Below are 25,841 nucleotides of genomic sequence, written 5' to 3'. Positions count from 1 at the left end.
ATTTATCGACAGAGCTTAAAACAAATCACAGGGAATACTCAGAATCTAGCCATCTGGTAAGGTAATCCAGCAAGGGGCAAACAGATGTTTGCAATGAAAATTATATCATCCATACATTTACATAATTTCTGAATTATGTAATTCGGCTTCATTCATGGCAATCAAATAATCACTCTTTGGAAATACGAGTTTCTATTCATTATTAATGAAATTTTTTAGAATTTAGGATCTTCAAAGAGTATTTTTCAAAGCTCTTCAGGGAAGTAAAGATTTAAATTAGTCATTTAAAAAGAAGGAATTTAACAATGAATCCTACCCTTTCTTCCCTTTTCAGGCAGATGTAATTGTTAATTCTGTAAACCCACATGATATTACAGTTGGACCTGTGGCAAAGTCAATTCTACAACAAGCAGGAGTTGAAATGAAATCAGAATTTCTTGCCACAAAGGCTAAACAGTTTCAACGGTCCCAGTTGATACTGGTCACAAAAGGATTTAACTTGTTCTGTAAATATATATACCATGTACTGTGGCATTCAGAATTTCCTAAACCTCGGGTAAGTTTAAAATAAATGTGGCTTTATTTAGCTCCATAGTCTATACAGTCTTTTTTTTTTAAACAAATTTCCATCATTTTATTACATTCATGAAATATTTTGTCAAGTGGTATAGTTCTCAATTTTTAGCACACCTGGGAGTACCAGAAATACTGAACAGGTACAGTTGCCATAAGTTATCTTAAGAAGTTTGATTTAGGTCTGTCGCAGTGGCTCATGCCTGTGAGTCCAGCGCTTTGGGAGGCCAAGGTGGGAGGATCACTTGAGCCCAGGAGTCTGAGACCAGCCTAAGCAACATAGCAAGACCCCCATCTCTACCAAAAAGAAAAAAAAAATTAGCCAGGTGTGGTGGTGCACACCTGTAGTCCCAGCTACTCGGGAGGCTGAGGTAGGAGGATCACTTGAGCCCAGGAGACTGAGGCTGCAGTGAGCTGTGATCACACTGCTGCACTCTAGCCTGGGTGACAGAGACTGTCTCAAAAAACAAACAAAACAACAAAGAAGTTTAAAATGTTACCTAACCCATGTCTAAATTTTAAGTAGGCATACTGCAGATAGACACTGAAACTAGTATTCCCTCAGTCTGAACACTGGTTCACCCCAACATACCCAGTGACCTCGTTGGCCTTTTCCTAAGTAGGCAAGGGATTCAGCCTCTCATGTCCCTCCATGTGTTATATTCCTGGAGCAGCTGGGGTTCCCCCTCCAGCATCATCCCAATCAAATCTATTACCTGAGGTCTCTTCCCACCCGTGCCTGCAGTGGAACCTGGCTGTCTAGCCCACTCTCCACTGAGGCACATAAAATACAAGCATTAATGAACTCAGGAGGCAGAGGTTGCAGTGAGCCGAGATCACGCCACTGCCCTCTAGCCTGGATGACAGAGTGAGACTCTGTCTCAAAAAATAAAATATAAAATAAAATAAAATAAAATAAAATAAAATAAAATAAAAGCATTAAAGAATAGGAGGAACCCACTCAGATGGTGAAAAGAGGGAAACTTAATCCCCTTCTCTGCCTTTGTCTATCTTTCTTCTTCACCATTTCTGGTCCCTTCTTGAGAGCTCTCTAATCCCAAACTGGTCCTCTAGTCTCCTTCTATCCCTCAGTTTTCCAAAGTCCTTCCATAGGCAACGTTCCTGTATTACTTTGATGTTAACAGTTGGTAGAAATTTAAATCTGCCAAAAATATTAGCATTTCTCCAAGAGAAATTACATGATAGATCTTAATGACATTGAATAAGTGCTGCTTTCTTATTTTAATCTCGATCTCCTTTATGAAAATTCAAGAGCTCTTGACGTTGACCTGGAAGGGGCAGGTGAATGGGGTAAACAGATGGTTGGCTCTCTGACCTGGGGGGTTGGGTAAGGCTATATAAACTGGGAGAAATTCTAGTGCCCACATGTCCTGAATAGTACAAGATGGCCACTCTATTGCTTCAGTTTCTCACCATCTAACCTTATACCATAATGGGTTCCCTCTGGAGTGGGACCTTTCCTGTCATCTGAGGAGGCAGGGACAGGAACCCTGAGGGAGAGTGAAGGTGGACATTGTAAAATATGGGCAGGATCAAGGGGTAAGTGGAGTCTTGTTCTTGACTCAAATGCTGATCTTAAATTTGTGTTTTCCTGCAGATATTAAAACATGCAATGAAGGAGTGTTTGGAAAAATGCATTGAGCAAAATATAACTTCCATTTCCTTTCCTGCCCTTGGGACTGGAAACATGGAAATAAAGAAGGAAACAGCAGCAGAGATTTTGTTTGATGAAGTTTTAACATTTGCCAAAGACCATGTAAAACACCAGTTAACTGTAAAATTTGTGATCTTTCCAACAGATTTGGAGATATATAAGGTAAGTTAATATCTTAGAAATGTCCTACAGTTCATTCATTTGTTCATTCATTCAGCAACATCTGTTTAGTATCTGCAATGTAAGATGCAGGGGATGCAGGGCTAGGTGCTGTACAGTGTGGTGGTGTTCTAACTTGGTGAAGTTTAATTTTTACAGATTGGCCGGGCGCGGTGGCTCACGCCTGTAATCCCAGCACTTTGGGAGGCCGAGGTGGGCGGATCACGAGGTCAGGAGATCGAGACCATCCTGGCTAACACGGTGAAACCCCGTCTCTACTAAAAATACAAAAAAAAATTAGCCGGGCGTGGTAGTGGGCGCCTGTAGTCCCAGCTACTCAGGAGGCTGAGGCAGGAGAATGGCGTGAACCCGGGAGGTGGAGCTTGCAGTGAGCCGAGATCGCGCCACTGCACTCCAGCCTGGGCGACAAAGCAAGACTCCGTCTCAAAAAAAAAAAAAAAAAAAAAAATTTTTACAGATTGTCCAACTCTGGCCTAGTAAAACATGTCATTATAGAAGCCATGTTTGGCAAGACACAGTGGCTCACACCTGTAATCCCAGCACTCTGGGAGGCCGAGGCAGGCGGATCACCTGAGGTCGGGAGTTCTAGACCAACCTGACCAACATGGAGAAACCCTGTCTCTACTAAAAATACAAAATTAGCTGGGTGTGGCGGCACATGCCTTTAATCCCAGCTACTAGGGAGGCTGAGGCAAGAGAATAGCTTGAACCTGGGAGGCGGAGATTGTGGTGAGCCGAGATCACGCCATTGTACTCCAGCCTGAGCAACAAGAGTGAAACTCCATCTCAAAAACAAAACAAAAAACGAAGAAGCCATGTTTACCCACTACCTAGCTTCTGTCTTTTCTTTTAATAGCACTTATTCTTCCCTCTGCTCCTTAAAGGTAAGCAACCCTCTAGTTTCAGTGTGGGGTCCTTGCCCCTCTCTCATCTCTCTCCCTTCAAGAACACAACTGTTCTTACAACTTCTGTGAAGTCCTGTCTTCTTAGCCAATCCTCTCTCATTTCCACTTGGATCTCTGACCGTCATCTCAAATCCAGTGTATTTAAGGCAAATTCTTTGTCTTCTCTCTCTCTCTCTTTTTTTTTTTTTTAAACAGATGTGGTCTTGCTCTGTTGCCCAGGCTGGAGTGCAGTGGCACAATCATAGCTCACTGCAGTCTTGAACTCCTGGGCTCAAATGATCCTCCCACTCCAGCCTCTTGAGTAGCAGGCACTACAGGCACATGCTACCATGCCTGGCTAATTTTTAAATTTTTTGTAGAAAAGCAGTCTTACTATGTTGCCCAATCTGGTCTTGAGCTCCTGGGCTCAAGTGATCTTCCCATCTCAGCCTCCCAAAGCTCTGGGATAATAGGTGTGAGCCAATATGCCTGGCCTGTCTTCTCCTCCTCAATCAGTTTTCCCTCTAAAATCCCCATCAGTCTCAGCTTTGCCTCTCGCTGGCTATATAACCTTGGGCAAGTTAGTTTACTTATCTGTGCCTCAGTTTCCTCATCCTTAAAAGAGGGATACTGATTACCATCTTATGGAGCTGTTGTGAAGATGAAATGAGTTAATACAGGTGGGTGAGGTGGCTCACGCCTGTAATCCCAGCACTTTGGGAGGCTGAGGCAGGCGGATCATCTGAGGTCAGGAGTTTGAGACCAGTCTAGCTAACATGATGAAACCCCGTTTCTACTAAAAATACAAAAAATTAGCCAGGCGTGGTGGCACACACCTGTAATCCCAGCTACTTGGGAGGCTGAGGCAGGAGAATCTCTTGAACCCAGGAGGCGGAGGTTGGAGTGAGCTGAGATCGCATCATTGCACCCGGGCTTGGGCAACAAGAGTGAAACTCCGTCTCAAAAAAAAAAAAAAATGAGTTAATACCTGTAAAACACTTAGAATAGTACCTAGCACAGAGTAGAAGGTTAGCTGTTACATCAACTGTAATGAGCTATAGTTCACTGAGTGCTGAATTGTTACTAAAATCAGTGAATTGTTTATCTTTTCTTTCCAATTTCTTTAACAGCAGTGGTATGCCTGGCTAGTTTTTCCGTGTCTCCAGTACTGCCCTCAAATTCAACCCATTCTTTTTTAGCTCATCTGTAGGTGACCTCGGAAGGAAATCAGCCGTGGTCTAACACATTTGGGGTCCATGTGTTGGAGGGGAGCTTGTCTTATGTGTCTGAGTGCACTTCATCTCAGCTTTTTGTTTGGGTGGACAGATCAAGCTGAGTTCCTCGCATGTGAATAAACTGTGATATTTTCAGCATAATTAGTATATATTGCAGTGCTGTTCTGCCTTTAAAGTACCGACCATCTCTGCTTTATTCTCACTTAGCTGGCATTTTTGAGAAAGACTTTAATGATGTTATGGAAGAATAAAAAGGAAAGGAAATAAGATACAGCAACCTAAAATAGGTTTTCAAGATATAGGTTTCTGATTCTGCCAACAGCAACATCCGAGTTTTAGTGAGACTTCTCGGCACGTGTCTGGATTTTGGATATAGAGGGTCTTGCAAGGTTTGCCTTGCAGAGAGTGGCTGCAAACATTAGTTCTCTGACTGCTCATATTCCCACCTCTTGGCCTGCTCTATGTGCATGGTTGCCATTTTATCTCTGCCTATACAGAAATGAATTTATACTTGTTCCAGCTTGCTCTTTCTTGGAGCAAGTATAAAAGTTCTTATTCCTTCTGCTGCCCAATTAAACACGGGGAGATTTGTAGCATTTGCTGATTTCTGTGGCTGCTTTCAAGCTGTTGATATGACATCACTGAAAACAGATTTAGAAGAGATGGTCACAGCAAGCTGTCTTGAGTCATTGTATGCCAGCTCCAGTATCCCACTGCGCCTCACCCACAGCTAACTGGTGAGATGGTGGTGCATGACCCAAGGAAGTAGCTCACCTTCTGATAAAATGAATAATCCTGTCCTTCAGATGAAGTTCATCAGTTTCCCATGCAGAGGATTATCTCTAAGCCCAGATAGGTGGCCTGATCACCTCCCTGAACTATTTCTTTTTTTAATTTCCTTTTTTTTGAGACAGGATGTCGCTCTGTTGCCTGGGCTGGAGTGCAGTGGTGTGATCATAACTCCCTGAAGCCTCAACCTCCCAGGCTCAAGCAATCCTCCCATCTCAGCCTCCTGATTAGTTGGACCTACAGGCATGCGCCACCATGCCTGGCTAATACTTTTATTTTTTGTGGAAGTGGGGTCTCACTATGTTGCCCAGGCCAATCTCAAACTCCTGGACTCAAGTAATCCTCCCACCTCAGCCTCCCAAAATTCTGGGATTACAGACGTGAGCCACCGTGCCCGGCCCCTGAACTTTATGAAGCACCATTTTCATACAAGAGGAATTAACCACATCTAGAAAAGAAGGTTCATTCTCTCCAACATATAAACAAAAATGTGCATGACAGTTTAAGAAAAATGGAAAGATCAACCATGGTCTGAGTGCTCCCCCAGGGACTAATAATAAAAATAGTGCCGTAGGGGGCTGGGCTCGGTGGCTCATGCCTATAATCCCAGCCCTTTGGGAGGCTGAGCTGGGCGGATCACCTGAGGTCAGGAATTGGAGACCAGCCTGGCCAACATGGTGAAACCCCAGCTCTACTAAAAATACAAAACTTAGAAGGGCATGGTGGTACGTGCCTGTAATCCCAGCTCCTTGGGAGGCTGAGGCAGGAGAATCACTTGAACCAGGGAGACAGAGGTTGCAGTGACCCGAGATTGCACCACTGCACTCCAGCCAGGGCCATCTCAAAAAAAAAAAAGAAAAAAAAATATGTATATATATATGTGTGTGTGTGTGTATATATGTGTGTGTATGTATATGTGTGTGTATGTGTGTATATATATATATAGTGCCATGTATTGTGTCTGTCAGGCACTGTGCTAAGAAGGTGTCTCATTTCCTTCTCCCCTTAATCTTTCGATGAAGCCACTGTTGTCGTCTCCATTTTACAAATCCAAAAACATAACCCAGAGGTTAATATGCACACAGCTAGTTACATGGCCAAACCAAGATCAACCTTGGTGTCTGTCTGCCCTCAAAGCCTTGTTCTGAACCATTAAACAGAAACACAGAGAATGATACATCTTTCAGTTTTGTAACTCAAACAAGAGGATTATTTTACACAGTAATTTACATTAAAAGTGAATGTTGACCATTCCTTCAGGCTCTTTTCAGCATTAACACTACACTATATCCACATGGAGGTATGTGTGCAGACATAATGTATACATCTTCTAATAAGCCTTCTAATAAGCGTGTATTTTCTTCCTAAATAAGTTGTAGTGAGATAAATGCATTTAATACACCTAACCTACCAAACATTATAGCTTAGCCTATCCTACCTTAAACATGTTCAGAACACTTACATTTGCCTATAGTTGGGAAAAATCATCTAACGCAAGCCTACTTTATAAAGTGTTGCGTATCTCATGTAACTTATTGAATACAGTGTTTACTCTTGTGGTCACGTGGCTGACTGAGAGCTTGGCTTGCTGCCGCCTCCCAGCATCGCAAAAGAGCATCTTACTACACGTCAACAGCCTGGGAAAAGCTCAAGATTAAAAATTCCAAGTACAGTTTCCACTGAATGTATATCACTTCTGCACCATCAATAAAGCCTAAAAGTCCTAAATCAAACCATTGTAAGTCAGGACCATCTGTATTGCCAATTGTATCTACTTTGAACAAGGAAGACAGTGAATACTATGGCTCCAAAAGCTAAGTGAGATGTGTTATTTCTAGTAGACATTATGTTAATGGATCTGTGTTGCAATATGCACAAATCTTTGTCTATAAACTTTCATATAATAACAATTACAATAGCTACCATGTACTTAATGTTTACTACAAGCCAGGAACAATTTTAAGCACTCTATAGGAATTAACTTATATAAAACAGATTATTTTATTATTCAATTTACAGACCAAGTTTGGTGTGTATACCATTTTTTAAATGAATTTGTGTTTTATTAGTTACCTATAGTTTTCTTCTTCCGTGACATATCCACAGCTTTAGTTTAGCACAAGCAGGGCATTAAAATCTGTTGAATGAATGCACGGTTATATTTTGTCTTGGAATGTATAGTCTTCTTTATTTATACCAGATTTTGATTTCATCTCCATTTTTCCTATGCTTATTCTTTCCGTGTTCTAATAGACTGAGGTCCTCTTCTCTGGGACTTTCCTAAAGGCTGCTTTAGATTTGTGGTAGTAGGAATGGGACTGACAGAGTGGATGAAGTCAAGTGCTGTGTGTGCAGAGAGGGAGACTTTGATGACAATGGCTATCAGCCCTGCTTATGACTCTCTGCTCTGTTTTGCTTCTTGTAGGCTTTCAGTTCTGAAATGGCAAAGAGGTCCAAGATGCTGAGTTTGAACAATTACAGTGGTGAGTAAGAAATTCACAGGCCAATAAGTAGTGTCGCCCACCATTGGCTCATTCTATTCTTGATCATCTGAACTAACGGAGGGGAGAAGAAGAATAAATAAGCCAAACGTATTGCATTGTGGTCCTGCTTGGATACCTGCCTACTTTATACCCTGATCATGATTCTTTTCTTGCTTGGTCCAGTTTCATGATATGAACAGAGGAAGGTTGAGTTGCAGTGGATAATCCAAGATGTGGGTGGTTGATTCATAAATAGATATCTATAATTTTTTCCCAAGGAAAAGTTCTGGCTTCCATAAACTGGCATTCAGTCACTCTTTCTGCTCTGAACATCTAAATAGGGTTACTTACTGTAATTATGGAAAACACATCTCAGTAATGCCAGATAAATGGGTTAACTCAGTGTTACTCAAACCCAAGTAATCACTGGGATCATGATGGAAACTTTAAAAAACAAACGCAAAACCCCCAAAATACGTATTTGTCCCAACTCTACAGATGCTGATTCAGGGACTCTGGGTCTGGGCCAAGCATATCTATTTTGAATGCTCCCTAGTCAATTTTGATGCTGAGCATATTTTCTTTTCTTTTTGAGACAAGTTCTGACTCTGTCACTCTGGCTGGAGTGCAGTGGCGTGATCTCAGCTCACTGCATCCTCTGCTTCACAGGCTCAAGCCATCCTCCCACCTAAGTCTTCCAAGTATCTTGGACTACAGGCACATGCCACCACACCCAGCTAATTTATTTTATTATTTTATTTAATTTTTTTTTTTGGTAGAGACGGGGTTTCGCCATGTTGCCCAGACTGGTCTTAAACTCCTGGGTTCAAGTGATCTGCCTGCCTCCACCTCCCAAAATGTTGGGATTACAGGCATATAACGTCATTCTTTTAGTGGAGTTTGGGTGGACTGAGATGGAATGTTCAGTGGCCTGGCAGTGCTGTAAGTAAGGAAGGAGAGCATTAACAGTTCTGGCCTGGAACTGTGCCTTTTATGATCCTGTTTATTTATCTGTATAATGATGATAATAACAGATGTTGTGAGGATAATAGATTATGTATGTAAAAGTGTTCTATAAATTGAAAGCATTAAACAAATGCCAGGCAATAAATAATGACTGGGAAGATAGACAAACTCCCCAGTTAGCTAAGAGGAGAAAGGGATTCCTTTTGACTGGAAAAGATCAAGAATGGCTTCATGAATGAGATGGTTCTAAGCTGGGCTTTGAGCATGGCAAGATTTCCAATGTCCAGAGAGGGTAGGGTGGGGCATCCAAGGTAGAAAAAACCCACAGGAGCAAAGAAATCCAGTGCATGTTTGGGGAACCACAGGGAATCCATGGTGGGTACATAAGAGGAGTTTTAGGTGAGGATAACATAAAAAAGGAACATAAAAAGGTCTGTATGTCATTAATCTGAATAATGGCGGCAAATGTCACCATTTAATTCAGTAATTCTTTCGGACATCTGTAAACGAATTATATAGCACAGGACAATAATTAACATAGAGATGATTAATCAAGGGACATGGCGGCTCAAGCCTGTAATCCCAGCACTTTGGGAGGCCAGGGCAGGTGGATCACTTGAGGTCAGGAGTTCGAGACCAGCCTGGGCAACATGTTAAAACCCATCTCTACAAAAAATACAAAAATTAGCCAGGTGTGGTGGTGCATACCTATAGTCCCAGCTACTTGGGAGGCTGAGATGGGAGGATCACCTAAGCCTGGGGAGGTCAAGGCTGCAGTGAGCCATGATTGTGCCACTGCACTCCAGCCTGGGTGACAAATAAACAAAATGATTAATGATGATGATCTCAGATTATCAAGGAAAGGTTAAACTATTTAGGAAGGGCCGGGCACGGTGGCTTACGCCTGTAATCCCAGCACTTTGGGAGGCTGAGGCAGGCAGATCACCTGAGGTCGGGAGTTCGAGACCAGCCTGGCTAACATGGAGAAATCCCATCTCTGCTAAAAATACAAAATTAGCCGGGCATGGTGGCACATGTCTGTAATCCCAGCTACTCGGGAGGCTGAGGCAGGAGAATCGCTTAAACATGGGAGGTGGAGATTGCGGTGAGCCAAGATTGCGCCATTGCACTCCAGCCTGAGCAACAAGAGGGAAACTGTCTCAAAAAAAACCAAAAAACAAACAAACAAACAAAAAACTATTTAGGAAGGCAGAGAGGTGGTACGTTATCATTAGAAATATTTAATTCAGCCGGGCACAGTGGCTCATGCCTGTAATCCCAGCACTTTGGGAGGCCAAGGCAAGTGGATCACGTGAGGTCAGGAGTTCGAGACCAGTTTGGCCAACATGGTGAAACCTTATCTCTACTAAAAATACAAAAAAGAATTAGCCAGGCATGGTGGCGTGTGCCTGTAATCCCAACTACTCAGGAGGCTGAGACAGGAGAATCGCTTGAACCCAGGAGGCGGAGGTTGCAGTGAGCTGAGATTGTGCCACTGCACTCCAGCTTGGGCAACAGAGGGAGACTTGGTCTCAAAAAAATAAATAGATAACTCAGAGTTAAAATTCAGTGTATTTTGGTGCTAGAAGAGTTATCCTTTAGTGATCCGAACAATTTACTTATCTAGAAGAATAGTGCTCGCTTTGCCAGCACATATACTAAAGTTAGAATAATAATTATTGGCCGGGTGCAGTGGCTCACGCCTGTAATCCCAGCACTTTGGGAGGCTGAGGCGAGCAGATCACGAGGTCAGGAGTTCGAGACCAGCCTGGCCAACATGGTGAAACCCCGTCTCTACTAAAAGTACAAAAATTAGCTGGGTGTGGTGGTGGGCGCCTGTAATCCCAGCTACTTGGGAGGCTGCAGCAGGAGAATCGTCTGAACCCAGGAGGTGGAGGCTGCAGTGAGCCGAGATTGCGCCACTACACTCCAGCCTGGGCGACAGCCTGGTGTGAACCCGGGAGGCGGAGCTTGCAGTGAGCCAAGATTGCACCACTGCACTCCAGCCTGGGCAACAGAGCGAGACTCCGTCTCAAAAAAAAAATTATTATTATTATTATTATGATTATTGGCCAGGCATGCTGACTCATGCCTGTAGTCCCAGTGCTTTGGGAGGCCAAGGTGGGTGTATTGCTTGAGGCCAGGAGGTCAAGACCAGCATAGTGACACCCTGTGTCTAAAAAAAAAAAAAAAAAGAAGTAGTAGAAGGAGGAGGAGGAGAAGAAAGGGGGAGGGGGAGGGAGAGGAGAAAGGAAGAAGAGGAAGAAGAAGAAGAAGAAAAAGAAGTTTCTCTTGATAATAATGGATAAATGCAATATCACTATGCATTGTTTTTATTTTCTCCTAAAAAATAATATAATCTCCTAGACAGAACAAGGGTTTAAAAAAAAGTATGCCTCCAATATAAAACCTGGGTTACTTCTTACTGTTGTCTAAAACCTTGGCTTTTGTCTTTTTTATCTTTACTCAGAGGAAGGCCATCCTCCCCATCTTACTTCTAGGTCTGTCCTTATACTTCTTTTGTAGCTCCTGTACCACACAACTGAGATCTCAGGAGAAAGATGCAAATTTCCACTGCTGTTCAGATATTACTCACTGGGAGGCATATGTGGGAGCACTGGAGTCAGATGCCCATACCTACTAGCTTCATGGCCACCACTAACTAGTCCTATAGCCATGGGCAAGTTACTTAATGACTCTGTGAATCAGTTTCCTTGTTGGTGAGATGGGACAACTACTAGTATCTTTCTCATAAGGTTGTGAGGAATCCTGAGTAGTGGAATTACAGGTATTTCTTCTTTCCATTATATGTCGATAATTTCCCAATTTTTAAATAATAAATATGTATTATTCTTAAAATCAGAGATTCATGTTTGTTTTTTAAAAAATAATTTTGACTCTTCCAGCTCTGTGTCTTTCAGAGATGTTTGATTTTAGAACTAGTAGCAAGAGGTTAAGGAAAATCCTATTCAGCAGGAAATAATACTTAGTTAACATCCAGGGTGAGATCACAAGGTGAACTCATCTGTGAACTGCCAAATGCAACATAGCAGAGGCAAGAGACGATAAAGCTAATCCATTACAAGCTAAACTCTGTGTTCCCAAGGAGGCTGTAAACGATACAGGTAGATTTCCTTCATACCCAATGCAGCTTTCAGAGATAGGTACTTAATTGAAGCTGCTACTGCTGACAGTGGTGACAATATCATAGGGGTAAAACACTGGCCATGGTGTTTTGTTCTGCACTGTTTTAAAACCCATTAGTCGGCCGGGCACGTTGGCTCACGCCTGTAATCCTGGCACTGGGGGAGGCCAAGGCAGGCAGATCACAAGGTCAGGAGATCGAGACCATCCTGGCTAACACGGTGAAACCCCATCTCCACTAAAAATACAAAAAATTAGCCGGGCGTGGCGGCGGGCGCCTGTAGTCCCAGCTACTCGGGAGGCTGAGGCAGCAGAATGGCGTGAACCCGGGAGGCGGAGCTTGCAGTGAGCTGAGATCGCAGCACTGCACTCCAGCCTGTGAGACAGAGAGAGACTCCGTCTCAAAAAAAAAACAAAAACGCAAAAACCGCTAGTCTTCCATGGTTGCTTATTATAGTCATTTCAGTCCCCCAGTCAACCAGAGAGGAGAAAAGAGAAAATGGGCTTGAAGCTAGATCTCCTGCCATCAATCTGATGGGATTCAACATGGAAGAGATGTATGAGGCCCACGCATGGATCCAAAGAATCCTGAGTCTCCAGAACCACCACATCATTGAGAATAATCATATTCTGTACCTTGGGAGAAAGGAACATGACATTTTGTCTCAGCTTCAGAAAACTTCAAGTGTCTCCATCACAGAAATTATCAGCCCAGGAAGGACAGAGTTAGAGATTGAAGGAGCCCAGGCTGACCTCGTTGAGGTGGTTATGAACATTGAAGATATGCTTTGTAAAGTACAGGAGGAAACAGCAAGGAAAAAGGAGCGAGGCCTTTGGCGCTTGTTGGGTGAGTAACTTTCTATTAAATTAGAAAGTAAATTCTCCCCATTGTTTCTTCTTTTGGGTGTGAGCGTGTATGTATGGATGTGGGTAAGAGACAGAAGGAGAGAGGAGGGATCAAACATTCTGGTTGTTTGTTAGATCATAAGCCTTTGTGAGCTATTTTTTTGCTCTCTTTTGACAATCAGGGTTATTTGTGAACACATACACAAACACAATTTTATTTACTCGTAATAACCTTGATTGTCTAAGAGGCAATTACGTGGAATTTTGGCAGTGGTAAAACTCAAGCCCAAGCCATGGGGAAAAGTGTACATTTCTAATTCTTCAGATGCAGCACTCAAGTGTAGACACATTCCATCTGATTAACTTATTTCTTTTATCAAGTTTTATTGTATTTATTTGTTACTGACAGCATTAGGAACCCTAAAATTACTTACCTTGAGCCCTCTCGCCAATGAAGTTATACATTGGTAATGTGAGGTACACTCAAGTATCTCCCATTCAGTGGGACTAAACTCATCAGGATACATGTGGGATTGGATCTGGAGAGATCCTTTTAACAGAGCCCTAGAGCTAACTAGGAAATTATACTATTGAAATGCCATCTCGGGGCTGGGCACGGTGGCTCACGCCTGTAATCCCGGCACTTTGGGAGGTCGAGGTGGGCGCATCACCTGTGGTCGGGAGTTCAAGACCAACCTGACCAACATGGAGAAACTCTGTCTCTACTAAAAATACAAAAAAAATTAGCTGGGCATGGTGGCCCATGCTTGTAATCCCAGCTACTCAGGAGGCTGCGGCAGGAGAATCACTTGAACCCAGGAGGCGGAGGTTGCAGTGAACCAAGATCAAGCCATTGCACTCCAGCCTGGGCAACAAAAGCGAAACTCTGTCTCAAAAAAAAGAAAGAAAGAAAGAAAGAAATGCCATCTTGGGAGATAGAGATAGAGATAGATATAGATATCATTCAACTAATGCATATTGCACCCATGATGCATTGTGCTAGGTGCAAGGACTACAGCAATAAACAAGATAGATATTGTTCCTGCTCAAAGTCTAATGGGGGACCTTGACGAGCACACAGATTAGTGATGATAGAGGAGAGCGAAAGTGCTCTGGGAGCACTGCAGAGAGGCACCTAACCCAGACTTGGGAAGTCAGGGAAGGGCTTATCACAGGTGTCATAAATGGAGAACTGGATAATAGGTAGAAGTTAGGCAAAGAAAGAAAACGTCAAGAAATAAGATTGTCGCAAGGCCTGGATTATGCAAGACCTTATAAATCACATGAAAGAGTACAGAGAGTTTCTTGAAACAAATAGGGAACCTTAAAGAATTTTAGAAAGATCATTGTGTTTTTAGAAAGATCATTGGTTATAATGTGGAGAATGGATTTAGTAAGAGGTACAAAAATTCAGAGGCAAAATTTCAAAGGACACCTTATTTTCACCATGTGTTTGTAAAAATAATGCAGGAATAAATGATTAGAGTGAGTGAGAGTTCGCCATAAATGTTGTATTCACATCCCACAGAAAACACAGTGGCAAAAAAAACATGGATAAAAAGAATATACAAGCATAAGAACCAAGATTATGATTTTCACTTAGTTTTTGAAACATAGTGAATGTAGGTATTGAAACTGACACCAGTGCCAGCTTAGAGGAACAGGATACAAAGAAACATGGATCTCCTATAAAACTTGTGGCATTATTTTGTTTGTGTGTGTGTATGTGTGTGTGTGTGTGGCATTGCTTTAAATTAACTGAAATCGTAAGGTGGGCCAATGCTCCCAGCTATTGACAATTTTGAGTCATGTAAGTCCCTTGTTCTGCCGCAAGATGGCACTTTTGGTAGTTGAGGACTAAGCATATTATTCCATAGAAGCCTTAGAGGTTCAGGCAAACCTGCCCTGTCTTAATCAGATTAAGATCTTAATTAACAAAATGGATAATTTTGAGATGAGTTATCATTATAAGGAATATCAAATATCCATCAGAACAATAATTTTATTTTTTAAATCAAAGTTAGGCATGGCCTCTCTTTTATGCCACTCTTTTAATCCTTCCTGGTAGGCATTTCCAACGGCAGAAGTTTGTGATCTTTGGGTCCCCAATGCCCAGCCCAGTGCCTGACATGTAGGAGGAGCTTGGCAAATGTTTGTTGAACTCAAGTAAACTGAACTCTAATATTACACCTTATAAATATGAGCTATTGCTCCCCAAAGTTAATTTACAGTCTTCTGTTGAAGTTTCTGGGCTTTGCAACTCCTCTGCTACGGAGTTTTGTCCCTCCTACTTTCTCAGATTTACAACTTGGCTCTCTAGTGAGTTCCCCTCAATTCGTCACCTGCTTTTTGTGGTTAAATTGAGCCCATTCAATTAGATAATGAACCAGGGATTAGGTCATTTTAGTATACTTGGTCTTAAGTCAAACTAAAAATAAACCAAGAGAAAACAAGTCTTTTTTGGTTTTCATTTGTCCATCTGTATATTTAGTCCAGTAAGGAGCTCCCTTAGACAAAAACAGGTTGAAAACAAGGATGGGAGGAAAAAAAGGAAGGAAGAAGGAAGGAAGGAAGGAAAGAAGGAAGTAAGGAAGGAAGGAGAGGGAGGGAGGGAAATGGGAGGAGGAGAAAGGAGGAAGGGAGGAAAAACAAGACATCATAGACTCTTAATCTCCAAATTTTGCTCTTCTTCATTGGGTGGTATATGAGCGATACATGTTCCAAGTATTTTGCCTTGTCACTTACAAAAAAGCATTGGTGAAAGCCAGGTTTGTAATCTTAGTTCTTTACTTACTAGGTGTGTGATATGGGGCAAGTTACTTATTTGAACTTCAATTTCTTTATTTGTAAAATTGTGTTAATTATTACGTGGTGGTGCTATAATGATCAAATAAGGAAGGAAACTGAAAATTTTGAAGTGTTTTACAAATGTCATGTCATTTCCCATCATTCCTTACTTAATATTTTCTAATGCCTGTCTGTTTTTGCTGATAGGCATTGGGGCTAGAAATAAAAACATTTCCTATGAGCAACACAATTATTTCTCATCATTACAGCATTGATTGTGGAGAAGCAAGTATATATTATGCTCCTTTTACTCACATCCCCTTAGCCTCATGATTCAAATCATCCAAAGACAAATTTATTACCCCTTTATTTTATCCTGACCGCTCGTAGTATTATAGCTCTCCTTACATGTCCTAAACACATGAGGCACACAATTTAAACTGGCTAATCCCTTCCTCTAAATTTCTAGAATTTGTTTCGTTAAATTTCTTTTCTCCTCTCTCAGAGCATTGAAGTAAAGTTTTTGTGTTACTCATTTTTAGGACAGTGGACTATTCAGCAACAAAAAACCCAAGACGAAATGAAAGAAAATATCACATTTCTGAAATGTCCTGTGCCTCCAACTCAAGAGCTTCTAGATCAAAAGAAACAGTTTGAAAAATGTGGTTTGCAGGTTCTAAAGGTATACCTAACAAAGGGGAGGATTTGGCTCATTTTGTTATTAATTAACTTGTTTCTGTAGCCAAAGGAAAAGCTCACCTGCTGATGATTCTAAGCTGGCTGCTCATGGACTTGGAATCCTAGGTCAGTAAGACTGAAAAGAGAGCAGGGCAGGGCAGGCACGAGGGATATAGTTGGAATCGGGAGGTAGAAATGACATCAGGACACACAGAAGCAAAGATTCCAGATCCAGGAAGCCCATCTTTGAGCAAAATAAAAGAAGTGGGATAGCATTTATCACACTGTGTTATAATTGTTTACCTATTTTTCTATCTCACTAAACTATGAGCTTAAGAGGGCAGAGACTATGTCTAGGTCAGTGAATTTTTGTTAAAGGAATTTATTAGAGAAGGGGCAGGGAATTTTGAAGAATGAATCAAAATAGGAGAGGATTAGAGGGAGGAGAGACTCTTTTGCAACTTTGTATGAAAAGCGAATTGCATGCAAAGTAGTATTATGCACATAAGCTCCTTTATTTTTGAAGCAGTATAACAGGCAATTTAAAGAGCGGTTCTCTAGCCACTTTTTCAGTCTTTCAGTCTCTCTTTTCTATGGTTCTAGGTGGAGAAGATAGACAATGAGGTTCTTATGGCTGCCTTTCAAAGAAAGAAGAAAATGATGGAAGAAAAACCGCACAGGCAACCTGTGAGCCATAGGCTGTTTCAGCAAGTCCCATACCAGTTCTGCAATGTGGTATGCAGAGTTGGCTTTCAAAGAATGTACTCGGTACCTTGCGGTAGGTGTCAATGCCTCATCATTGGGGCTACTCTGTGGAATTTGGTGAGCTGACATCAGTAGATTCTTCCACTGATAGCATTTGTTGTTGTGGGGAAGGGATCATTTGTGACTGTGATTTAGAGGTCACAAATGATGACCCAGGTCACAAAGTATTTTGGAAAGAGTGGTATTTTTTACTTTTCCTTTGTATCTTTTGTTGCTGATGCATTTTACATTGATGAAAAGTGTGAGCAGTAAGAACTACGGTTCACTGTTTTTCTCCTTTATGTGTTTCTGTGTCCTATCCGCAGAGAACACGTTGAGGCTTTTTTTTTTTTTTTTTGCCTTACTTATCTCAACAAAATTATTACCAACAGCACTGAACCATCCTCATCCCTTAATTAAAAGGGCATTTTCCTAAATTTAAGAAAGTTGGTCTTTTCTCTTTTATCCCTTTGTTTCCTATAGCCTGCTAGTGAATGAATTAGGTATCATTTGGCAGGTGAAGTGCATAACATCTTAAGATCCTCTTCATCCATAGGAGTTCTATGTGTAACTCCCATGTCTCTTTTCAGATGTACAAAAACATTGCATATATAATTCCTATATTGCCCCCTCTACTCCTCAGTCACTAATGAAGATTTCTGGCTTTAGTTCTCTCCAAAAGAGGAAAATAAATTTAGTAAAAATTATGGAGAGGTACTTAGCGGGGTGGCTTGATTTTGCTTGGTCTATTAAATATGTGGCTCTTGATCTTTATCTTTCAACATATGTAGCATGATCCTTGCTGAGGAGTCAATTCCAATAGACTTGGCTTCTAGGATGCAAAGGCTCTAGAAATCATCTTTTCTTTGTTCTGGAGAGAACATAGGCAAAACTTGGGGTAAATGTTGAACATAGACAATTACTGGGGATAAAAATAGAGAAATGAATCCCCACCAAGAAGCCTTTTGGGGCAACCAGGAAAGTGATGATCAGTATAGTCCCTTCATTAGCAAAGTCTTAAAAAATCTATAATTTCCATTTGCTCCTAAAGCTGGCTTCTCTGCAATCCCCACCCACTACTTCTACTTAAATTACTTTCATTAAGATCATCGCTGTGCTCTTATTTTCCAAATCTAGTGAGTATTCTCTTTTCAGTCCTGTGACAGACTCTGCTACTTGCCTACCCAACATCTATACACATCTTTCTTACTAAAACATCTAAGACACCCACTATCCTCCCAAGGAATATGGTCCCAGGGTGTTAGCCAGACTCATCATCAGCTCAAGTTCAGGCAGTTCTCTCTTTATTTATTTATTTATTTATTTTTCTGAGACGGAGTCTTGCTCTGTCACTCAGGCTGGAGTGCAGTGGCACCATCTCGGCTCACTGCAACCTCCGCCTCCGAGATTCAAACAGTTCTCCTGCCTCAGCCTCCCAGGTAGCTGGGATTACAGGCATGTGCCACCACGTGCAGTTAATTTTTGTATTTTTTTTAGTAGAGACGAGGTTTCATCATGTTGGCCAGGCTGATCTCCAGCTACTCGTGATCCATCCACCTCAGCCTCCCAAAGTGTTGGGCTTACAGGTATGAGCCACCATGCCCAGCAGGCAGTTCTCTCTTAAAGCTTAAAGGCAAGATACTGCCCCCAACATACTCATTATATAGTGATATAAAAAGGAGCGGGAAAACTGCAATGAAAACTCTCATGTTGAAAGGGGAGAAGCAAAACACACAACAGCCACTGGTTCACACCACTTATCTACATGCTGCTGAACACGTATAGAGAGGACTCCCTATTCCATGTTGTAAAACCTTTATTTTGCACTCTGGGAAAATCTTCCTTATATATTGTGGCCCTTGGCTATTTCCAGGTTCATTGCCTATCAGGGAGCCATGGATTTTCTCACAGGCTAGAATGTGCTCAGGCTGTTGCAACCAGGCTTGTGGTTTCTTCAGCAATACAGTTCCTTTAAAAATTCAGTGGGCACGAGGCCTAATTTCTTCTGGTTAAGTTTATGTCTTTATAACCTAACCACAGATCTTGTCTCCATATAGTCTTTCAACTCAAGATTTTGGGCTCTTACCTGCTGTCTGTGTGCTCTGCCCTTCTCCCTGTCCCTTAGCTTAACAGCCACTGCCTTGAGGCAATTCAGACATGACCCATAATGTGACCTGCACCAATTGACTCATCTCTGTAGGCTAGTGAGAACTCTTAACAGAAGGTGCCAGACAAGCCCAGGAGATACCAATCTTGCTACCACTGAAGCTGTTGTTATTTGGAGTACAAAAGCTCTTAGCTTTTTCAGCCGTGCAATATTCCAAATTATAGGACTCTCAGTCAATTTAGATGGCCACCCACAGGCAAAGGAGACAGAACTTCTGTTAACAAACCTTTATTTTCTTTTTGCTATTTATGTTTGCATTCCAGCCAGTTCTGAATAAATCTCTTGCATGTAGGACTTGGTTGAGTGCAAGAAGGCATCTACACATGCAGTTTCTTATTGGGTTGATTCATTTGTTCCACAGGTATTTATTAAGCACATTCTATGAATCAGGCCCTGTGCTAGGAGTACTAGAAATAGAGCGTAAATAAAAAACCATAGAGTTCTTGCCCTTACAATTTATAATCTCACGAGTTCACCTGTTGCCCATTCTTTATCTTCTCTCTTTTTTCCTCTACAATGTCCCCCTTGGTGATGGCACCTGTTCCCATGGCCTCAACTCCTACCTCAATGATGATGACTTAGGAATTTCCAACTCTTAACTCCCTACCTCTCTCCTGACCTGCAGGTTCATATGTCTCACTCTCTTTTTGACATCTTTACCCAGATGTCCCATAGGTACCTCAAATTGATCCCTTTTCTTGGCCGTGATTTTCCCTAAGAAATATGCCCTTTGTTTGCTGATTCTCCCTAACCTGGTTAATATCATCACCATCTACCTACCAGGTTTCCTAAGCCTGAAACATTATCATCCTCCATTCCTCCTTTTCCCTCACCCTTATACCCAGGCATTCACCCAGTCCTAGTGATTCATTCTCATGAAGATCTCAGCCCAGTTTCACCTCTCTGTTCCTACTGCCTTAGTTAATCTTCCTTCAGACCTAGATTATTACTAGGTCCTCTCCTTGCCACAAAACACACCCCTACCTAATCTATCCTTTACCACCAGAATTATCACGCTAAAAATTACATTCTTGCTTAATATCTGTATTCCCAGTTGCCTACGGGATAAAAGCCCAAACTCCTTAGCGGAGAATATAAGGCCCTAGCTCCCACATTATTTCAGCAGTCATCACCCACTATGTTCCTCAAGACTGCAGCCATTAACTTTTTAGAGTTCCCTAAACATGCTGTTTACTTTCATGCCTCTATCCTGTTGTCTGTGGAATGACTTCCCTCCTTGCCCTTTTCAGTGCTACAAACCCCTATTCTTTAAGACATAGTACAAATGGCATCTCCTGGTTGGCATCTTTCCTGCAGGCCTGCAGGCCTAGTAAGTATCTTCCTCCTCTGTGCTCCTGCATACCTCCATTCCTTTGTTATGACATCTATAACTTTAATAAGTACTAAAATCTGTAGTCCTACAAAACTCAGGCATAGAACTCATTTCCTTTATGGCTCTATAATGGAACTTTACCCAACTCTCATGTTCCCCATATCCACAGATGTGGAAAATTTGAATCTTGACAGTTCAAGGTGAACTCAGTCATTTTCAGAGTTTTCATAGTCCCTTCAAGATTGAAACTCAGTTCCTGCAATGTTTGCCCCTTTTCTCCTCTTTTGTCTATGCTGGGAGAGGCATTGTGGGGAGGGTTGTCTGGCTTATGGCTCCCATTGTCCTCTGCTTGATAAACCACCTGAGCTTTGGTCATTAGCAGTCTCCTGTGCCTTTCACACTCAGGTAGTGTCTGCACAGGCCACTCTATGTCTTTTCCATGCTGAAGAAATTCCTTTCCAGGCCATGTCTGTGTTCCTCCTGCCACACAGGAAATTTTTGAGCATGTTCATCCTCCAAGCTGAATGCAGGGTCTTGGGTAGTGGTCCTCACCTGCTCCAGAGACTTCTCCAGCCATTGCCACTCTCCACTCAGGTGATGAAGCTGGATGAGGGACTGCACCCACCAGAGTCAGGCCAGGGTCCTGTCTGCTCTGTGAGTCCCTCCAGTTGTTCTTATTCCGAGATTTCCATTGTTCTACCCCCTCTTGACTCCCAGGGCTCTCAAGGGAGTGGGGGTAGTGGAGGGAGCCCTTTCCCAAGCTCCCCCAAGAGCTCTAGTCACATCACTTCTGATACTTCTCTTCCCACCAGCTGGAAGAAAGAACTTTCATTTGTCTTGAAATGAGAAAAATGTTCTTAGAATATTTTGCATTGCTCTCTGCTCTGTCATTTATGGTAAACAAAATAAAATAATAATAAGAAAAACAACCCATGCTCTGAATCCTTCTGGTTTTTAGCTTTTGGTTCAAAAAGCCCTTTTACTCTCAGAAAAGCTAACTGTGAAAGCCAGAATTTCAAGACCATACTCTCTTCTGTGAATTAAAAATAATTACATATATATATATATATGTACTCATAAACACAAACATATAGATACATACAATTGTATACATACAGTTATACGGGGTTTCACCATGTTGGCCAGGCTGGTCTCGAACTCCTGACCTCGTGATCCACCCGCCTCGGCCTCCTGAAGTGCTGGGATTACAGATGTGAGCCACTGCACCCAGCAGGCAGTTCTCAAAAAACTATACATATATTTATATATAGACTTTGTTCTCATCTTTATCCTTTTCGCCCTTAATAAGAAGTAGCAAGGACTCAATATAGGTGGAAGAACAAAGAGCAAGAAGAAACTCCCGGGAAAGAAAATCTTTGATTTTTATCTCAAAATATTACCTTGCCACATAAATTGTACTATATGTTATCTGTTTACATGATGAGACTTCCCTTTGTGAAATGTTGAGAATAGGGATCATATCTTACTCACTTTTAAATTTCCAGAGCTGCACTGTTCAATATTGTAGCCGCTAGCTACATGCGGCTATTGAGCACTTGAAATGTGGCCGGTCTAAATTGAAAGATGCTGTAAGTGTAAAATACACACCGGATTTCAAAGACCTACTACAAAAGAATGTAAAATATCTAATACTTTTCAAAATATAGATTACATGTTAAAATAACATCTTGAATGGCTTAAATAAAAATGTTAATTTCATCTTTTTTTTTTTAAATGTTTGAAGATGTGGCTACTAGAGTAGCTGGGAATCCAGGTGAGTGGCACAATACCTGACTAATTTTTTTATTTTTGGTAGAGATTGGGTCTCACTGTGTTGCCCAGGCTAGTCTCAAACTCCTGACCTCCACCAATCCTCCTGCCTTGGCCTCCCAAAGTGCTGGGATTACAGACATGAGCCACTCAGCCTGGAAGTTTTAAACCACATGTGTGACTCGTAGTACGTTTCTGTTGTTTAGTGCTGCTCTTGAGCCTAAAAGTGTTTGGTTACATCCCACATAAAGAAAGAGAGGCAAGAAATGAAAGGGAAAAAGGAAAGGAAGGAAGGATAATATGGCATCAAAGAAGATATAATTTTTTTCCCTCTAAGTGAGGTCAGAAAGGGCATTGAACAGGGATTAGTTCGAGATCCAGAATTTGGCCCTCAGCCTCCTGAGTGTTTTTAATACCTCAAAGAAGATAATACAGATCACAGACAATGTGTCAGAATGGAGAGTACTCATTTCTAGTGGTGGGAATAGGGCATATCTTCCTTAGTATCACAGTCCCCAGAGTGCCTGATGGGTGGAAAGTTGCCTGGTGAGCATGGACCTAGATAACATGCACGTGGAGATTCTTCATGAGGTATTGTGCCAACCCATGGAGAGTACACAATACCCTCCTGGTGACTAGAATGCCTCTGTCCTTCCAAATCCAGGAGTGCTTTTCCTAGACAATGAAGTATGCACACTGTCATTTTATATACTCCACATTCCCCTTGACATATTTTTCTTTTTCTTTCCTTTTTTTTTTTTTTTTTTTTTTGAGACAGGGCCTTGCTTTGTCACCCAGGTTGGAGTGCAGTGGCACGATCACAGCTCACTGCAACCTCAACCTCCTGAGTTCAATCAGTCCTCCCACTTCAGCCTCCTGAGTAGCTATGATTACAGGTGTGCACCACCGTGCCTGGTTAATTTTTGTATTCTTTGTGGGGATAGGGTTTTGCCATGTTGCCCATACTGGGCTTAAGCGATCCACCCACTTTGGCCTCCCAAAGTGCTGGGATTACAGGTGTGTACCACCGGGCCCAGAAGACATATTTTTCTTGTAATGCTGTTCATGAGGTTAGGAGGCACTCTGTCTTCTCTTATTAGATGCTATTTTCAAACCATCTTCTTGAGAGTTCTGGAAATATCCCTATTTGTAGCATGTAGAAGTCAGACAATTTTTTTTTTTTTTTTTTTTTTTTTTTTTTTGAGACGGAGTCTCGCTGTGTCGCCCAGGCTGGAGTGCAAGTGGCGCAACCTCGGCTCACTGCAAGCTCCGCCTCCCGGGTTCATGCCATTCTCCTGCCTCAGCCCCGGGAGTAGCTGGGACTACAGGCGCCCCCGACTGCGCCCGGCTAATTTTTTTGTATGTTTTTTTAGTAGAGACGGGGTTTCACCGTGTTAGCCAGGATGGTGTCCATCTCCTGACCTCGTGATCCGCCCGCCTCGGCCTACCAAAGTGCTGGGATTACAGGCGTGAGCCACCGCGCCCGGCGAAGTCAGACAATGTTCTAAGGGAAACAGAACCTTCCTTTTGTTATGCTTTGTCAGCTACTTAGTTGATAATACTGACTTGAATCTAAGTTCTTTGAATCTCAGATCTTTGTCTTTTACGTGGAGTTACTACCCAAATCACAGGTAATTTAATCTAATCAATGTGCAATACTTTGAAAACCATTAACTTCTCTATGAACACTAATGGTTCTTTTTTTTTTTTTTTTTTTAAGAGTTTCGCTCTTATTGCCCAGGTTGGAGTGCAGTGGTGCGATCTTGGCTCACTACAACCTCCGACTCCTGGGTTCAAGTGATTCTCCTGCCTCAGCCTCCTGAGTAGCTGGGATTGCAGGTGCCTGCCACCACACCTGGCTAAATTTTTGTATTTTTAGTAGAGATGGGGTATCATCATGTTGGCCAGACTTCTGACCTCAGGTGTTCCACTTGCCTCAGCCTCCCAAAGTGCAGGGATTACAGGTGTGAGCCACTGTGCCCAGCCCTAATGGTATATTTGAATGTAAGTTATTATGATGTTGATGGTGTCAGTGATAATTTGTTTCAAGGAACAATTTTGAGTGTCTTTGCTATAGACACAGGAACTCAGAATCAGGAGGAAGTGATTATTTGGAAGACTAAAGAAAGAATAGATATTAGTACCCAAATCAGCAATATTATTTACCAGATTATAATAATCTTTTTATTTTATTTTTTCCTTTATCAGATCCAAAATACGGAGCTGGCATATACTTCACCAAGAACCTCAAAAACCTGGCAGAGAAGGCCAAGAAAATCTCTGCTGCAGATAAGCTGATCTATGTGTTTGAGGCTGAAGTACTCACAGGCTTCTTCTGCCAGGGACATCCGTTAAATATTGTTGCCCCACCACTGAGTCCTGGAGCTATAGATGGTCATGACAGTGTGGTTGACAATGTCTCCAGCCCTGAAACCTTTGTTATTTTTAGTGGCATGCAGGCTATACCTCAGTATTTGTGGACATGCACCCAGGAATATGTACAGTCACAAGATTACTCATCAGGACCAATGAGACCCTTTGCACAGCATCCTTGGAGGGGATTCACAAGTGGCAGCCCCGTTGATTAATCTCTACATCATTTTAACAGTTGGTATGGCCTTACCTTGGGTGAACTAACCAAATAATGACCATCGATGGCTCAAAGAGTGGCTTGAATATATCCCATGGGTTATCTGTATGGACTGACTGGGTTATTGAAAGGACTAGCCACATACTAGCATCTTAGTGCCTTTATCTGTCTTTATGTCTTGGGGTTGGGGTAGGTAGATACCAAATGAAACACTTTCAGGACCTTCCTTCCTCTTGCAGTTGTTCTTTAATCTCCTTTACTAGAGGAGATAAATATTTTGCATATAATGAAGAAATTTTTCTAGTATATAACCCAGGCCTTTTATTTTCTAAAATGATGATAGTATAAAAATATTAGGATAACAGAATGATTTTAGATTTTCCAGAGAATATTATAAAGTGCTTTAGGTATGAAAATAAATCATCTTTGTCTGATTAACTGGCTCTGAAAAATTATGTGTAAAATGAAACAATTTGAAGTGGAAGGACATAAAAAAGCTGATATTCTATTTGGATTCAGCTACATCAAGCAATGCCACTCAAACACCATGAGGACATATTATCAACTCACCAAATATATATTGACCACCAGATGTATTTCAGTCACTTTGTGGGTCCCAGGATATGATGCCGGACAAGACAAATGTCTTCATAAACCTTTTAGCCTGAATAATCAAAAAGGCATGGACAACTTAACAAGTGTGATTAGATATAACAAAAAGAGAACTACAGAGTTTATGGAAAAATTGAAGAGGGAGAGGGATAGATTAATCAGGGGCTTGGAGCAAGGCCTCCTAAAGCAAGTGAAATTCAAGCTGAGAACATAAGGGATGTAGCAAATCAGGAGCAGTCAGAAGAGTTGTTTAGGTAGAAAGAATAGCCTTTATAAAGGCTGAATCTGCTGTAACTATGCCCAAAGTTGACTACACAGTTCTACTTGCAATGTAGAGGCCAGCTAATTTCACCATGCATCTCTTGCCTACTTTTAAATCCATATT

At 41.8% G+C, this 25,841-nt stretch overlaps 2 protein-coding genes across 17 annotated transcripts in view; one reads left to right on the top strand and one right to left on the bottom strand.

The window, feature by feature from the left end:
• The window catches only part of PARP9 (poly(ADP-ribose) polymerase family member 9), a 36,762-nt gene extending 11,480 nt beyond the window's left edge, over nucleotides 1–25,282 (top strand). For 8 of the 15 annotated variants that reach the window (XM_019023571.3, XM_055383797.2, XM_055383794.2 and 5 more), the window contains exons 5-11: nucleotides 335–556; nucleotides 2,192–2,410; nucleotides 7,762–7,819; nucleotides 12,396–12,776; nucleotides 16,105–16,244; nucleotides 16,844–17,018; nucleotides 24,463–25,282. In XM_019023571.3, the coding sequence (XP_018879116.1) occupies nucleotides 335–556; nucleotides 2,192–2,410; nucleotides 7,762–7,819; nucleotides 12,396–12,776; nucleotides 16,105–16,244; nucleotides 16,844–17,018; nucleotides 24,463–24,842 (1,575 nt within the window). In that variant the 3' untranslated portion in view covers nucleotides 24,843–25,282. Of the gene's footprint in view, nucleotides 1–334; nucleotides 557–2,191; nucleotides 2,411–7,761; nucleotides 7,820–12,395; nucleotides 12,777–16,104; nucleotides 16,245–16,843; nucleotides 17,019–22,228; nucleotides 22,259–24,462 lie in introns of all 15 variants that reach the window. The other 7 variants (XM_063704105.1, XM_063704108.1, XM_063704104.1 and 4 more) reach the window with 1 other exon arrangement.
• The window catches only part of DTX3L (deltex E3 ubiquitin ligase 3L), a 60,416-nt gene that overhangs the window by 22,205 nt on the left and 12,370 nt on the right, over nucleotides 1–25,841 (bottom strand). For both annotated transcript variants that reach the window (XM_055383800.2, XM_055383799.2), the window contains exon 3: nucleotides 25,415–25,508. The gene's annotated coding sequence lies outside the window, so the exon portion shown is untranslated. The remainder of the gene's footprint in view (nucleotides 1–25,414; nucleotides 25,509–25,841) is intronic.

The sequence above is a fragment of the Gorilla gorilla genome, chromosome 2 (genome assembly GCF_029281585.2).
Source record: "Gorilla gorilla gorilla isolate KB3781 chromosome 2, NHGRI_mGorGor1-v2.1_pri, whole genome shotgun sequence".
Lineage (NCBI taxonomy): Eukaryota > Metazoa > Chordata > Mammalia > Primates > Hominidae > Gorilla > Gorilla gorilla.
The sequence above is the reverse complement of the archived record's forward strand: the minus strand, read 5'-3'. Positions and strand labels throughout refer to the sequence as shown.